This window comes from Microtus oregoni, unplaced genomic scaffold, assembly GCF_018167655.1.
Source record: "Microtus oregoni isolate MIOR12 unplaced genomic scaffold, Mior012 000029F_ref0000214, whole genome shotgun sequence".
NCBI classification, from domain to species: domain Eukaryota; kingdom Metazoa; phylum Chordata; class Mammalia; order Rodentia; family Cricetidae; genus Microtus; species Microtus oregoni.
The window spans coordinates 16821710-16838705 of record NW_024543088.1 but is presented as its reverse complement, the minus strand read 5'-3'; the positions used below and the strand labels follow the sequence as shown (position 1 = coordinate 16838705).

General features: G+C 42.2%; 1 protein-coding gene across 1 annotated transcript in view; it reads right to left on the bottom strand.

Annotated features, from left to right (window-relative positions):
* Positions 1 to 16996, bottom strand: part of Fgd4 (FYVE, RhoGEF and PH domain containing 4) — a 119495-nt gene that overhangs the window by 11209 nt on the left and 91290 nt on the right. Inside the window, exons 8-15 of the mRNA XM_041677976.1 lie at positions 16657 to 16795; positions 13229 to 13287; positions 12794 to 12940; positions 11532 to 11704; positions 5213 to 5243; positions 4725 to 4817; positions 4330 to 4455; positions 1669 to 1809 (exon numbers count right to left, since the gene is read on the bottom strand). Of these exons, the coding sequence (XP_041533910.1) occupies positions 1669 to 1809; positions 4330 to 4455; positions 4725 to 4817; positions 5213 to 5243; positions 11532 to 11704; positions 12794 to 12940; positions 13229 to 13287; positions 16657 to 16795 (909 nt within the window). The remainder of the gene's footprint in view (positions 1 to 1668; positions 1810 to 4329; positions 4456 to 4724; positions 4818 to 5212; positions 5244 to 11531; positions 11705 to 12793; positions 12941 to 13228; positions 13288 to 16656; positions 16796 to 16996) is intronic.

Below are 16996 nucleotides of genomic sequence, written 5' to 3'. Positions count from 1 at the left end.
ATGACTTTTATATATTTTCTTATAAATGCTCAGTACACAATTACTGATTTTTTGGCATTATTAAACTAAGCATATTTATGACTTTGGATGTAAAAAATTTAATTGTATCTCTAGGTGACCTCGACCTCACCACCACAAGGCTTTATTATACAAATTACCCTTATTGAACTAACTGGGGACCTTGGCTTGGGCATCTGGGAGCCACTCTAGGTTCAAGTCTCTTGCCAACTCTAAGGTGGCTCCCTTAACTAAGAATTGTGCTTCCGTGCTCCCCTATCCAACCTTCCTTTATCCCAATCCTCCTTTTTCCCCAAGTTCCCCCCATTCTCCCCTTCTCCCTTTTCTCTCCCCATCTCCCCTTACCCCCATCCCACCCCACCCCCAAGATCTCAATTTTCTCCCCGGCCATTTTGTCTACTTCCCATAGCCAAGAGGACAACTATATGTTTTTCCTTTGGTTCACCTTCTTACTTAGCTTCTTTGGGATCACCAATTGTAGACTCCATGACCCTTGTTTATGGCTAGAAACCAATTATGAGTGAGTACATCCCGTATTCATCTTGGGCAGCTGAGGATAGGGAACCTGAAATGACCCTATCCTATAGCAATACTGACGAATATCTTGCATATCATCATAGAACCTTCATCTGGTGATGGATGGAGATAGAGACAGAGACCCACACTGGAGCACTGGACTGAGCTCCCAAGGTCCCAATGAGGAGCAGAAGGAGGGAGAACATGAGCAAAGAAGTCGGGACCACGAGGGGTGCACCCACCCACTGAGACAGTGGAGCTGATCTACTGGGAGCTCACCAAGGCCAGCTGGACTGTGACTGAAAAAGCATGGGATAAAACCGGACTCTCTGAGCATGGCGAACAATGAGGGCTGATGAGACGCCAAGGACAATGGCACGGGGTTTTGAACCTACATAATGTGCTGGCTTTGTGGGAGCCTAGCCAGTTTGGATGTTCACCTTACTAGAAATGGACGGAGAGGGGAGGACCTAGGACTTACCACAGGGCAGGGAACCCTGACTGCTCTTTGGACTGGAGAAGGAGAGGGAGAGGAGTGGGGGGGAGGGGGAGAAGGGTGGGAGGAGGGGGAGGGAAATGGGAGGCTGGGAGGAGGTGGAAACTTGTTGTTTTTTTTCTCCTTTTCTCAATAAAAAATGGAAAAAAAAACAAATTACCCTTATTTTGTCAACACATCTTTCAATGTAGATCAGATACAAACTATTTTAGTCTGAATTAACTCTAATAAAAAATATGAGTCAAACTTACTGGAGATGGGCTTTGACAGCGATATGGTCATGAAACTGTTGCCCTGGCTATTACATTACCACAAAGAACCGATCTTTTAACACAGCAAGCTAAGTAGTGTTTTAGGAAATAAAACAGTACTTTATCCAAATTTAAAAATTTTCATGCAATGGTTTTCAACATTAATATATGATGAAATCGAAAGCTTTCCATGAAGAAAACATGCACGTGTCTGAACATCTCACTTTCTATAATCAGGCAAGAGTCCAAGGCCAACAAACTAGAGCAAAAGCGTGACTCTTGCTCCCTGTTAGCCTGGTGCTAATGCAGCGAGAATAAGCACGCTGTCTGCGCTCCTTATGGCCTAGACGGTGTTATCTGAGAATACAAAGCATGGACCGAGTGTACCTCCAGAATCCCCTTTCTCTTCTTCTCTTCACTGTCTGTGAATCCACTTATTATTTGGTAGCAGTCTTTACAGACTTTGTTCAGTCTCCCACCGTCGTACTCAAGCTGGGCTTTGTAGTCAGAACATTTCCAGCAAACCACCTTTAATTTTATAAAAGGAAATTCAAAATGAATGAGTAGACTTAAGAAGATTATAGTCAGGAAATAGTCATCCATACACAAGAAACTTAATTACAAAAGTTACATTTTTATTAGCCTAAGAACATTTCAAAAGATGTTAAATATATTAAAATATTTTAACGATGTATGTGCCCGAATCTGAACATGACTTTGACCTCTAAAGGTCCCTGGCCCTGGCTGTATCATCATCTGTCTGTCTCCTCTCATTGTCCCTCTTCTCACAGGAAACAGCACAGCCATCTCATGGCATTCAGGGAATTTCCAGACTATTCACCTGCCTTCACAGATGCATCATCTTGTGTCCTGCTGACTTTAACTGCTCAAGGTGTGTCTTCAATCTGTTTTTTTAGTACAAGTTATTAGCACTCACATTTGAACTCTTATAGCCTGGCTGGTTCTCCCTATATCCTTCATCCTAACATGCTACAAGAATCTATTTTCCAAATAGTGGCTAAAGGGCTCTCTTTAGGTATGCGTTTGTCACTCAGGATGCTGACTGACAGCTGCCATGCCACCGCGGGAAAGAGCCGATACCATAGCAGTAGATTTGCTTACCCATCCTCTTCTCAGAGATCAGACAGAATTAACTCCACGGTGCCTCACTTCCGTGCCAGAGTTTCTGTTTATTTTCTGAGCTCCACCCCTGTGAATACTGTTCTATTTGTAACATATACTCAGAAAGTCTCCTATTTCTCTCTGCATCTTAAAGCTCTTCTGGAACTATCACAGTAGGATCAAACTTTTTACTGTCAAGTAGGGGGTGATTGACCATTAGCTCAGCATCACTTCTGAGGACTTCAGCGCTGAGAGCTGGGCGTTTTGATCTTTGGCTCTTTTCTTGTTTTCAAAAAGCCCATTGCACTTTTGAGGCCTGCCATTGTCTCTTCCCATCTCTCACACTCTGCTATCATCTCAAGATCTCGCTAACTCAGTCTTTGTGACTTAGAACTTATAGGAAGGCGGAGGAAAAGATGCTGAGCTGAAATAGCTAGTGCCATTCTCAGGCAGTCTACTGGGGCCTTTTGTTCTTGGGGTCCGCCACTGACGATATGGACCATCACCAGGGACTTCGGTGCCAACTCCAAACACCTGCCCTTCATTCGCCAGGACGCCTCATATTTCTAACCTGCTTATGGTGGTCCATGCCCATGCAGCTTTGAACTCAGAAATCTTTTCCGTACACTAGCTCTCCTGCTTCCAATATTTAATCATGGCTTATCTAAGGCAGACACCTACAATTCTCCCTTGCTTTTCTCGTCACACTTACTCTCCATGAATCTTGTTCTCTGCCTTTTCTGACCTGCACGGCTAGATTCTATTATTAAAAAAAGAAATAACCAACTAACCAAACGGAAAGCCGTTGTGGCTAAGCTGACTCATATCTGTTTAGACTTCTAAGTAGAAACTTTCAAAGGGTAATGAGTCGGCCCGCGCCACTGCAAGGCTCGCTTTTCTCTGATGGATGAAACTATTTTACACTCAGTCGTCTTTCTCTACTCAGACAGCCCTGTCTCTTGCTTTCAGCTGATCATTCTGTCCAAGTCAATAAAAGGATAACACGGGCCTCAAACGCCCTCATTTCCCACTATTAACACGCTCCACACGGTAAAACCCCATCTAATTCCCTTCTCCATACTTGCACCTGTCTTTCCCTTCTGCTGAGAGAGAGGGCTTTGCCCTACCCTGCAAAGGCTGTGACTTTCTCTTCTGCTAAGAGAGAGGGCTTTGCCCTACCCTGCAAAGGCTGTGACTTTCTCTTCTGCTAAGAGAGAGGGCTTTGCCCTGCCCTGCAAAGGCTGTGACTTTCTCTTCTTCTGAGAGAGAGGGCTTTGCCCTGCCCTGCAAAGGCTGTGACTTTCTCTTCTGCTGAGAGAGAGGGCTTTGCCCTACCCTGCAAAGGCTGTGACTTTCTCTTGAACTCTGGTTTTCATCTCTTGCCTTTCCAACCACACTGATTTCTCTATTTCCACTCTAACTACATCTGTGCCACTTTTTTCCCCTTTGATGTTGCCTGGCTACAGGATTTCCCAGCATTTCAGGGCCGCCCCGCTCCAGGGCTGTAGGCACAGCTCCTTGTGTGCAGAGCACCTCTTGCTTCCCCTCTAAGATGAAGACTTTCTTCCCCCTTAGGCAGCTAAGCACATATCAGTCTCCCAGATAGGCCTTGTTGTGTCTCATTAGATCTGGTCTGAAAACCTCCATGACCAATACTTTCCAATTCAGTTTTCTGGCTGCTTTCTTAACCCACTCATACTAATTTGAATTTTTATCTATTTTCTTCTTCACAATGTAATCTCCACGAAGCCAGGGATCTTTTATTAACCATATTCTTGTCCCTCAGGAGACAGCACAGTACTTTGCACATCATTAGCTGCAAAACAGGCTTACTAAGTGAATGTCAGTGATTATTTGTTTCCAGGAGAATGAGTTCACTTCACCTACATAGTTACCATTGCCATAACAACCAAGAATCACACTCACGTGTCCACATGCCCGGCAGTGATGCCGCCTTCTTGTCAGGGCGTTGAAGGGCTCTTTGCACTTCATACACATCGTCACTTCGTTGTCACGTATCCATCTCGGGGCTCTCTTTCCTAGCTCGGCAGTCTAAACGGAAAGGCAGGGTGGAAACAATTACTATTTCTTTCTAGTAGCACGTTCCCAACGCTGCTCGCACCGCATTCTGATCCTCAAGTTCTAGGAGAGGAAGGGAAACTTTCAAAGCACTTAGGCACTTACCACTATACCCACCTCGGAGAGAATGACTATTTCTAAATCACCAATTCCGGCATTGCCAGGGAGGAGGTTTGGTAACAGAATGACTACAGAGGGCTTTCAGAACACACCGAGAGAGCATCTTAAAGCTAAGAACTTACAGACACTTCTAGGTGGATGTCATTGTCCTTTGCAATTGCATTTCTGAAGGTTTCATGCCTTTGATGAAAAGCATCGATACTCTCTTGAAGGGCCTAAAATATAAATTAAACCAAAACATACATTACAATATCACATATACATTAATAAGTATATTTTGTCACATAAATAATTTTAATGAGAATTTAAAGTTAAATGAACTTGTTTGTATAGTTTATATTTAAAAAGCCCAAATATTTTTCTTTTTTAAAATATATCTTATGAGTGTTTTGCCTGATGTACGTATTTTGCCTTCTCACAGAGGTGAGAAGAGGGCACTGCACACTTGGAACTGGAGTTAGGCATGGTTGTGAGTCACCATGTAAGTCCTGGGAACTAAACCCAGCTTCTCTAAGAGTAACAAGTGCAATCAACCACCAAGCTATCTCTCCAGGCCCTGATGCATACATTTCTTATGCACAGAAAAGGAAAATGAAAGTAAAAGAGTTACCTTGATCCATTCTTCTTTATCTTGTTCAGAGCTAAAAGAAAAACAAAACAAAAATGAGTGAAGAAAATATGAATTGCAATCTCTGAATGGAAACATGCTTTACCGTCACTCTGGATTCCCAGAAAACACAGGAGTGGTTTGGAAATAATTAAAGGGACTTTAGATCTTCTTGATACAGGATCAGACTGTTGCCTACCATTGGTACCCATTCATTCTGACAGCAAATCATGACATTAGCAATCACCCACCAGATGGTTCTGTATGCTTGACATACTAGAAAAATCAAAGGTAGTATTATAATTTTAAAAACACATGGCAACTAATAACCACTAACATCTCACCTTAGGACACATTATGCTTATTCTTATAATCTTAAAAATTACTGGAATCCATGCCCAGATGGACTCACAGCAGAATTCTACGAGACTTTCAAGGAAGAGCTATATGCAAATCTTGTTAAATTAGTAAGGCAAAACAAACACCCTGTAAATAGAAGGAGCACTTCTAGATCCCTTTTACAGAGCCAGTATTACTCTAACATCAAAACCAGATAAATAAACACAAAAGAGAAAACTATAGGCCAATATTCTTGATGAATACAGATGTAAAAATTCTCTCATGTAAATAAAATATAGTTATATATAAAAAAAGACAGCCCATCATGATACTGTTGGCTTTATCCCAGAGATTTAGGTTTAGATCAACATGCATCATCAATAAATGTAATAAATCATAAATGGACTTAAAGATAAAAATTGAATGTTCAATAGATGCAGAAAAAGTCTTCGACAAAATTCAGCATGTCTTCATGATAAAAGTCCTAGACAGAGTAGGACTGGAGAGAATATATCTCAGGACAATATAATATTACAAACCCACAGCCAGCATCCTAAGTGGGGAAAACCTCAGTGCAGGAATGAGACAGGCGTGGATAGCCACAAGTCTGGTTCCAGTTGAGAACCAGGTCCGTTCACTTTGCCTGGTAAGTTTCTCTTTCTGTCCTCATCCCTCACCACACCAGTCACCACATCCACACCCACAGTCTAGTTGCTCTCTATGGAACCATCCCTTTGATGGGTGAGACGCCGCTCTCCTCTCCCTTCCTTCTGTCTGTCTGCTGCCACCATTACACCATTGCCAAGCACCAGACCCATGGTTTGGGAGCCAACTTTGCCTTGTTCAACTAAACAGCTCACCCGCCACCTTTACTTGGGCTAGCTCCTGTCATATAGCTCATGCACTGGCACAGTCTAAGGAAGGCTACGTTCTCACATCAGCCACATAACCAAGAAAGGAGTCCACATGTCCAGGCCAAACTGCAGAAACAAACAAACAACATGAATGGTCAAGGCAGCATGACTCCTGCCAAATCCACTAGTCCTATAGAAGTGTTCTCTAATGAGAACTACCTCGATGAGTCCCCAGACTAGAATTTAAAAAAGACACTTCTTTGAATTCCAAGAGTATAACAAGAAATACCTGTGTCATGTCCAAGATACACATACACACTAGAGGATAACAACATATAACTGCATCATGAAATAAAACAAAATATACCTGTATCATGAAATAATGTTAAATGGACTCAGTAAGTTGTATATACGTTTGTTCATGCACACGAGCGCCCGCACACACACACACACCACACACATATTCATATATATACATATACATATGTATATACACATAACAATAGCAAAGAGGAGACCATGGTGAATTTGAGAGCACGGGGCATGGGAATAGTTTGACAGCGGAGGGAAGAGTATGAGCGATGTAGATATACTGCGATTTTAAAAAAACAAGAAAAACCCAGTCTTTGGGAATTTATGATTAAATTTTAGAAAAAGATAAAAGCAAAAGGTCTTTGAAAGGTCTTACATGTCCTTTGTTAAACAATTGTTTGCCTCTTCCTTAAAGGCTCAGGCAATACCATACCTGAACCATTACAAATGAAGGAGAACATCGAATACTTCAAATCATGCAGAAACGGGTTTCCCAGACTCATGGGCTGTAGAGTCTAATAATTTTCCTTGGGGGGAAGTTTACTTGATCATATTCAACTTCCTTTTTGCACACTAAGAAAAGATTGCATTTCCTCTCCCATGTAGGAAGCTTATATCAAACTTGGAACATCTCTTCAAGTGGATTCTTAATTAAGTCAGACCTTTTAATTGAGGGATTTTGAAGGCTATCCTCATTCCAACAGGTGTAAGTCTGCATGGTACTAGCAGGGTGGAAAGACAGGGGACCTTAAAGTGACATGTGCAGGAAAGCAAGCTTCTTATTGAAGCAAGCCTGGTTGAAATGTTTTGCCAGCAGAGAAGCAAGGATTCCAGAAAATCAGCTGGTGAAGGTCCTTTTCTCTCCCCACCTGCAAACCTACAATGTTCTAAGAATCACATAAAAATCCAGTTACAGGGAAATGAAATATCATGTACCAAATTCCTTGTGCAGCCTAGGTGCCTCTGACTTCATCAGATTATGATTCCATTCAAGTGATGTTTGAAGTTACCCTATGTCTCACTTATTATAAGACAAAGAAAGAAAAAAATAAAAATGCTTCTTACCACTTTCAAGTGGCAGAGAGAGCTAATGTTACAATACTTGGCTGCAAATCTCGCGTGGGAAGCCCATCCTTATGCTTGGTTGTCTTACTTTGTGCAACTTCTTTGAGGAGCCCATACCCGAGTGTGTCTCTATCATCTAATCTCCATTACTTTTTAAGAAACTCATCTCTGCTTTTTCTGGTTAGTCTTGAATCTCTTCTGGTTGAAGCAATGAGTCCCAGTGTTTGGTGTGAGCTGAGTGAGGTCCCTAAAACATTAAGAGGACTCCTCAGGCTGCTGAGAGTGACAGTATGGACCTGTGTCCCTGATACCCATCTTTCTGGCATTTATTGTTATTGAGCAGCATTATATTGCAGGCAATGCTGGTGGGAACTGTGCCGATCAGCATGGCAGACTCCACATTATCTCCCATAGGGAGCTCCAGTCGGCCTTGCTGTATTTCCCAGCTTTGCTGTTCTGGAAGCAAATTCATTTATCAGTCTTTTAAATGCAGACAAATACTTTAGTGTTTTGTTTTTTAAGTCAAGAAATATTTATTTACTTTTTATCAATTTACTTGCTACTATATTTAAATTTCCTATTTAGTAACTGAAAAATGACTGTCTAAAAACCAAATGAAATAGAAACTAACTATATGGAACCAATAATTTTTATCCTTTTTGTTTGCTTATAGCTACAAAATATTATAAAGTGTCAAATAAACAGATGAAGAATGCACTTCGGCTCAGTAAAGTCAATTAACTTCAGCAACCAGTTTATTTGAAAATCCATCTCATTTCTTTCATTGGTCGCATATTTTACTACAATCAAACTCATTTACTATACCTTCAGTGTGCAAGCTTCCTTCTTATTTACAAATATTTTGAGCCAGTTTTCATTGGTATAAAAACTCTGACTTTGAATCACCATTTTAAACAGGGGGTTTGATTTTAATATTTAATTTTCCTGAAGTGACTGTCACGTGTTCTGACTAGTGCTGTGTGAAATCTATTCTGTCTGAAACCACAACAGCTTTGCTGCTTTTGTCCTCACTTACACCCACTGGAGTGAGTGCCCATTGGACTGAGTGCCCATTGGACTGAGTGCCCCTTGGAGTGAGTGCCCCTTGAGTGAGTGCCCATTGGAGTGAGTGCCCCTTGAGTGAGTGCCCCTTGGAGTGAGTGCCCCTTGAGTGAGTGCCCATTGGAATGAGTGCCCCTTGAGTGAGTGCCCCTTGGAGTGAGTGCCCCTTGAGTGAGTGCCCCTTGAGTGAGTGCCCATTGGAGTGAGTGCCCCTTGAGTGAGTGCCCCTTGGAGTGAGTGCCCATTGGAGTGAGTGCCCCTTGAGTGAGTGCCCATTGGAGTGAGTGCCCCTTGAGTGAGTGCCCCTTGGAGTGAGTGCCCCTTGAGTGAGTGCCCCTTGGAGTGAGTGCCTATTGGAGTGAGTGCCCCTTGAGTGAGTGCCCATTGGAGTGAGTGCCCCTTGAGTGAGTGCCCCTTGGAGTGAGTGCCCCTTGAGTGAGTGCCCCTTGGAGTGAGTGCCCATTGGAATGAGTGCCCATGGGAGTGAGTGCTCCTTGAGTGAGTGCCCCTTGGAGTGAGTGTCCATTGGAGTGAGTGCCCCTTGAGTGAGTGCCCCTTGGAGTGAGTGCCCCTTGAGTGAGTGCCCCTTGGAGTGAGTGCCCATTGGAATGAGTGCCCATTGGAGTGAGTGCCCCTTGAGTGAGTGCCCCTTGGAGTGAGTGCCCCTTGGAGTGAGTGCTCCTTGGAGTGAGTGCCCCTTTGCACCCTTTTCTAGGTGGTGTCTATCTTTGATGGGAGATATGATTTTGTTGGCAGCAAAAAGTTGGAGTTTTCCATTCCATTCTGCATATATTATTGGGGGAAGTAGAACATTAATATTCAGAGTTATTATTGCATGGTATATATTAATTCTGGTTATTTTGTGTTTTATATTTTATTTTCTTAACACTCCTAGAGTTGTTTATTTTTCTCCTGTGGCATCTTAGAGGTGATTTTCCTCTTTAGTCTCACGTATTACTTTTAGCATACTGGGTTAAGCTCATAAATTCTATTTGCCTTTTTAAATTAGAACTTTTTCATTTAATTGGAAATAGATTCTATTTTTTCCATTTGCCTCCTTTTGTCATGGAAACTGTTTCCTTTTTCTTTTATTATATCAAATAGGTCTGGCTTAGCAGCTGCAGTCTTTCAGAACTTGAAATACATATTTTTAAGCTTTTTTCCTTTTAAGGATTTCTGTTGAATAATCAGCTATTACTCTAACTGGCCATCTCTTGCAGTTTTTGTGTCCTTTCTTGTCTTGCATGTTTGGCCACTTGGTTATAATGTGATGTGGGGGGGTATCGTTTGGTTTGCTCTATTTGGTGTTTTCTATGTCTCTTGTATCTGTACTAGTTTCTCTTCCCAAGATTTGCCTTTTCTTTATGATTTTATTGGGATGTTTTCTGTTTTAGACATATACTTCTCTGGCCATATTTTATAGAATTTTTTTTAGCTCTTTCATGCTGTCCCAAAGTTCTCCCATGTTCTACTAATTTGCCATTGTTTTTTAAATTATCATGGGTCTTGACTGACTGACCCAATCCTTGTCCTTGTCTTCAAGTCATGATGTGTTCTCTACATATTCCATTCTGCTCATTAAGTTCTAAGAAGACAGATAACACAAAGTGGACCCAATGATAATTTTTATAGACCTTTTCATCTGATACCATTTTGTTAGGGCATTTTTTTTGTCTTTTATTTGTATATTATAGTTTTTACTTTTTTAGGGTATGTGTGTCTCTGTGTATATTTCTTGTACTTTCTCCTTTTCAGTTTTTTAAATTCTGGTTTATTTACTTGTTTGTTGAGAAAGAGAGGGGGGGGGGAATAGAGTTGGTTAGGTGAGGAGGCCAGAAGGATCAGTGAGAGGAAACTGTGATGAGAACATAAGGTATAAAAAATTAACTTTAGAAAATTCTTTGTCTGGAAGTTATTCCAAATTGCTTTCATTGTTGGTCCTTACTATAGGACTGCTAGTTTTTTGGAGGGGATATGTAGGAGTTGGTTGAATTTTTATAAGTCTAAAAGGTTTATTTACTCATTATTTTATGCACCGTATATGTGCCCGAGTATGTTAAGTGATGTATTATGTCTGTGCAGGGCCATCAGAGGCCAGCTGTGAGCCATGGATGCTAGACGCCAAATCCAGGTCCTGGGAGCCAAACTCCAGTCCTCTGGAAGAGCAGCAAGTGCTCTCAGTACTGCATTCACCTCTCCTGCTTCCTTTTATTGTTTCAAATGCAGGTTCCCTTTCCTATCCTTGTGCTGTGTGGCCCACATTTCCCCTGCTGGTGTGCTGCCTCGCCTGCTGTGTCTGCTCCTGGGCTTGTCTTTGCAGCAATTTGTTATCAGGGAGAATTTCACATGGAATAATAATCATTAGGTGATGCTGTGGGAGGAGGAGGCATGGAGTCTTCCCACAGGCCTCAGGGCTATGCTGCAGCAGCGCTCTGCTTTAAGTGCCTTGCCCCTCTGGAATAACCTGACTGATGCCTACCGTATACACACCTCTGCCCTAGGCAATACAGGGATCAGAGGAAAGACATGATGCCTGTCTCAATGAACCCCGATTTCCACCTACAGCTAGTCAGATTTCCAGAGGTTTGGAGCATTCGCTGTGATAACAAATGACAAGAGCAACGAGGACCGCAGGGTCGTGTGCGACTTATTCTGAAGTTTGCTGAAAGCTGTGGTGGGAAGGCTCTCACCTGGCCTGCAGCTCCAGCGTTCTTTCTTTCCCAGACACCTGGAAAGTGTGTGGGTATTCTTCATTGTGAGTCTCCACCACTTTCATCCCGTCAATGCCGACTCTTGTTCGAACTGTGAATTTGGAGCCCACCAAGCTGAATCTGGGTACACAATACAGCAACATGTTGTTGAACTGCAAAGAGACAGAATAAAAATGAATGAACAGGAAGATAATAAAATAAAAGTCTGACTAATGTAACTCTGGGCAGAAATGCCACTGATTGTTTTTTTTTTTTAAAGAATATCTAACTTTTCTCTCTTTCTCTCTATTATCTCACTGTGGAACTAAGATAGGTCTTGAACTTACAATCCTGTCTAGACTCCCAAGTGCTGGGGACATAGGTGTATAGCACCACACTGAGATTTCCTTGGAATTCAATTAAATATTCATTGTAAAAAGGAAGAATAAATGACTACAGGGTGACTGAATTGTGAGACAAAATAAAATATTCCGAGGTCTGCTGGACAAAAATAGAGACTAATTTAGCATTTTTACAAGGTGGAACTTAAACCAAGGGACAAATGTAAGTAATCACTAGGCAGCAGGAGTCACACAAAATATCACGTATCTGACTACTTTCTTTCTCCATTTAATATACTTTACACTTCTCCCTGTTCCCAAAATCATCATTAGAACTTAATACTTGACGTGAGTTCCATTTTCATAGTATACTTTCCATTGCTACTCAAACTATCAGGAAAAGATGCAGCAGCAACAAACGCTCCTGCCACTGCTCAGACAACAGTGGCATTGCTGATACGGGGGTAACCACATGCTTTCTGATTGGACTTGGATTCTGCGAGAGGAAAATTTGTCAACAAAGCCATGTGGTACTCAATGACTGTTGTGTTGTGAAATGGACATGTTGTGTGTGAATCTGCTTTATAATCATTTATGCTCATACCATAAACAAAGGTTACTTTCATCCCTGATCCAAGAAGCTTCTCTTTGCAGTGAATGCAGAGATTCATGCCTGCTCAAGGTGTTGAAAGTAAGTGACCGTTGAGAGGTCAACTCTAAATAGACACCTGCATCCATCTCCTACTTCAAGGCCCAGGGAAAACCACAAAAGACGGAGAAAAGACTATGCAAGAGCCGGTGTTGACTAGAGCAGGTGGGGTGCAATTATTCTGGAAGTAAAAGAGTGTGTCACTTCCCCAAGACAGGCACGGGGGTTTCAGTGAACTGCTGTGTGCAACTGGCTGACACTACTGAACTTACTAAGAAGAGGTAGCGCTCCTGTGCTGATGTGTTCCGAGCTGCTAGTTTGAGGATTTGGCCTTCTTTTATGAGTTCATTTGAGGGATTTACAATGTCTTCTTCTTCTCCCAACATCTCATAAATCTCTAAGAGTTTCTTCAGGTTCTCCTGGGAAGTTAAAACAAAATACAGCAAGATCAAATATAAGAAGGTAATTTAAATTTAACTAAAATCTACATAATTTAATAGATACGGAGAGTAAGTTTTCATTTTGGTATAACATGCATCAATAAAGTGAATGCTAAGAAAAGAGGGGAATGGACTAGAGAGTTGGTAGGAATTGCTTTCTGCTGCTCACCTGTACCTGCTCATTTTGGTCTAAATCTACAATGGTCAGAGGCTATATACCAACTGCTGCCTAACCGGAAGCTTCCCATATCCTCTAAAGCCACTTACCATTTTCCTTATTGCACTATTAGAATGGCTTGCTGCTGTAGATATAATTTCAAGTGACTCTAAGTGGGAAAAAAGAAAAGTAAATAAATATTTTGTCTTTCCTGTGCTACTAGAGTAACATAGAAACAGAGATCAAAAACAATATATGTCTGTGATATGCAGTTTCCACAAGTTATCTGTTAGAATTGTATCTCCAATTGCAGGGTATTTACTTCCAAAATAGCATACGTGATGATCAGGCTCCCAGGCAATTTAATATATAACAGGCCTTAGAAATGAACTTGCATTTACAGTGTACATTACCAGGTTCGAGGCATTTGCCAGGGGTGATTTCATATAAACAGCACTCCCACACCATCTGCCTATGTGCTGTAGCTCAAAAATAGCCAATAGAAATTTCCAGGAAAAAAGCCAGAAGTTTGAATTTTATTATAGCACACAGTTAAAATTATTCTATAGTTAATCTCTAATTTCTAATTTCTGTTAATCTCTAATTTATAAATTAGACCATATCATAGGTATCTGTAGGGGAAAATATTACTCTACGTAGAGTTTGGTATTAGTAACAGTTAAAGGAGTACACGGAACATTTTGGAAAGTAGCTCCTGAAGAACCTGTCTACTAGTTGGCTAGTTCTTTCTTTTGTCACATGACAGAAATGAGGACGTTGTGTGACTTGACCCGAGATCATGTGACTCAAACTTCGGACACTTTTCCTACTAAACATCAACAGCTTTCTTTGGGAAAGCCTGCCGGCCTGATTCGGATGGAGAAAATCTGAGGGCTTTGCAGCCTGAGAGTGCTGGGAGGGAAAGGAAGGCTGTGGTGTGGTGTGGAGCTCCGGGGCTGAGGGTGAAGAACTGTGGGGCAGAGGCCTGTGCTGGGCATTCCTCGGGAGCACCTCCCAGGCCAATGTCCTGCAACAGCGGCTCCACTCCTTTGGGCCCACATTTTCCGTGTTCTTTGCATTGTTGAACAGAACATACTTTTGTTGCTTCATCTTCTACTTTCAGGACTCTAAAAGCCCAACTTCTAGGACTTCCTCAGCAAAGGGAAGCCAGGAAGAGTATCTTATGTCTATAACTTAGAGCAAGAATAAATCTTTAGATTCAGAATATTGAAATGGTGCTGTACACAGGATTTAAGTCATGCACTTGGCATGTCCTGGTAGCCATGGCTTGGCAGCTTCACACAAGGACCATCTCATCTCCCTCTGTAAGAACTGTCCCTTCCTAGAGGGCTGGCCTGCATCCTGGGGACGATGGTGAAGATGGACCCATTCACAGTCCCACTGAGAATGAGCCTGGCTTGGCCCAGTGCATTTTCTGCCTCTGGAGATGGAAATCTAGAGAGCCAGATAACAACGCAGAGAGGAACAGAAAAACCACTCCTCTGGGTGCATATTCCTGACTGTTGAAAAGCAATTTGAAGCCAGACTAGGAAAGTGATGGACGCCAACAGTAGCAGGAACAACATGGAGAAAATTTGCAGAAAGCCTGCCAGGCTGGCTGTTGTGTGGCTTCCCAAGAGGGAATCTTTAAGGAGATAACATGGTTACAAGTGAGAGGCCACCACCAAGCTATGTTCCCCGCTTTCCCCAGTATGTCTATGGGCCCACCAACAATGTCTTAGAGAGGAATAATGGCAGTATTTCAAAATCGGAGAGTTAACATTATTTTTGTTTTCATTTGGAAGTGGCCCCAGCCTGCGCGACTGATGCTATAAAAACAGCTTTCTATTCCTTTGTGGTTTTGCCGTGTGGAGTCCCATGCTTAATGGTAAGGAGGGATGAGGGAGGCAGTGTCCTTATGGCAGGGTCTGACTTGAGGAGTTTGTCTCCGCATCCCTGATGCTCTGAGCAGGTGATGTGTCCCACGTTCTGTGACCTGGTTGATTTGTAGGTTGGGCTCTGAAGACCCCCTTGTCTTTCTAAACGTGACTCCTCCTAAGGCAGGGCAAGAGGACATGGTCAGAGCATCTTTACATGTTCCAGGACCATGTGAGCACAGGCAGTTCTATGGATGACATACAGAATCCAGGATGGAGAAGAACAAAATGGTAGAGGCTGGGGCAACTGCCAAGAGAAATGTAGGAAGAGCTGTACCAGAAGCTCGGCCACTAACACCCAGCACTCGTGGGATAAAATAAGGGAGAGGCAGAGTGTCCCAGAAGTGTCAGGCTGGGAATAATCACAAGTCAAACACTCATGCAAACTTCAGAAGGGGCCGAGAGAGAGACGTTGCTGTGGTCACTACGTCATAGGCATGGTGGGAAAACATCCCAGAGATGGCCTGTGTTCTAGATGAGATTTGGGTCCTTACCTCAGAATAACACTGGCATAGGAAAGAACACAGAGGAGAAGCACGTTACACTGGTATTATCAGCACTGGCCAAATACTGAACCATGACTATTTCTTAATTGCTTTACTCATCTCTAATTTTTGAGAAGTTTAAAAAACTATACTAGAGAGGAGGTAAACATTTTGCTTATTTGTTTGGTTTAGTTAGACAGGATCTCACGATTTAGACCTAGCTAGCCTGGAACTCACAGAGATCCACCTGGCTCTGTCTGCCTAGTGCTGAGATTTAAAGCCACTTCATATGGTGCACCATGTACATATTAGAATGTGATATGCAAATCTCTGGGCTCAATCTTTAATAACATAAAAAACTAAAACTGCATGAGAAGCTAAAGAATTAATGAAACTCATTAATTAGGCTTAAAACCTTTTCATTCTAATCTAATAAAATAATTAAAGATGACCAACACAAATGGAATAAATTTTGGAGGAAAATGTTCCTAGACAATAAAGCACCTCACATCCTGTGTGTCTTGGGGAGTAAGGCTAACAGTTATATATGCATAGTAAATGTCTTCTCAGTTTCCTTGGTAGATATCAGCCACACCAATGGAAAGGCAACTGTATTACTGCTCCAAACATCTCTAACTTACAGTTTTAGAGCTCACAGTTGGTGATGAACATGAATCCAGAACAGGAAGTGCTGTGGGACAATGGTCTTGTACCCTGTAAAGATTTGTCACTTGTATCGTTTTAATAAAATGCTGATTGGCCAGTAGCCAGGCATGAAGTATAGGTGGGGCAACCAAGCAGGAAGTATAGGCTGAGTGACCAGAATAGGAGAATTCTGGGAAGAGGAAAGGTTCAGTCTGCAGTCGTCACCCAGATACAGAGGAAGCAAGATGAGAATCTCTCACTGATAAAAGGTACCAAGCCACATGGCTAACACAGACAAGAATAATGGATTTATGTATGATGTAAGAGTTAGTTAATAAGAAAGCCTGAGCTAATAGGTCAACCAGTTTATAATTAATGTAGGTGTCGGTGTGTTTCTTTGGGAATTGGACGACTGTAGGACCATTTGGCTATGTCATTCTGCTGCTGCTGAGGGAGAATAGAAGCATTTACTTTTTGCATCATTCCAGTCTGGGGACTCAGGGGACAGCTTCTTCAGGTAGTCCTTAAGGAGCATCTCATAGCGAGGGATGCGCTGAATAGGCTCCAGCATGTGGTGCTGCAGGGTTAAGCTTCCACAGATCTTCTGCCTCTGCAATCAGCAAGATTTTTGTTGTTAAATATTTTTATTACATTTATCCATTTGCTATATGTGCATGTGAGTATGGAGGTCAGGGACAACCTGTGGCACTCAGTTCAGTCTTTGTACCACCTGGGTCCTGGGACCAAAGTCAGGCCATCAGCCTCACTGAGCCATCTCACCAGCCCCTGTGATTAAGGTTCTTAAAGGAAT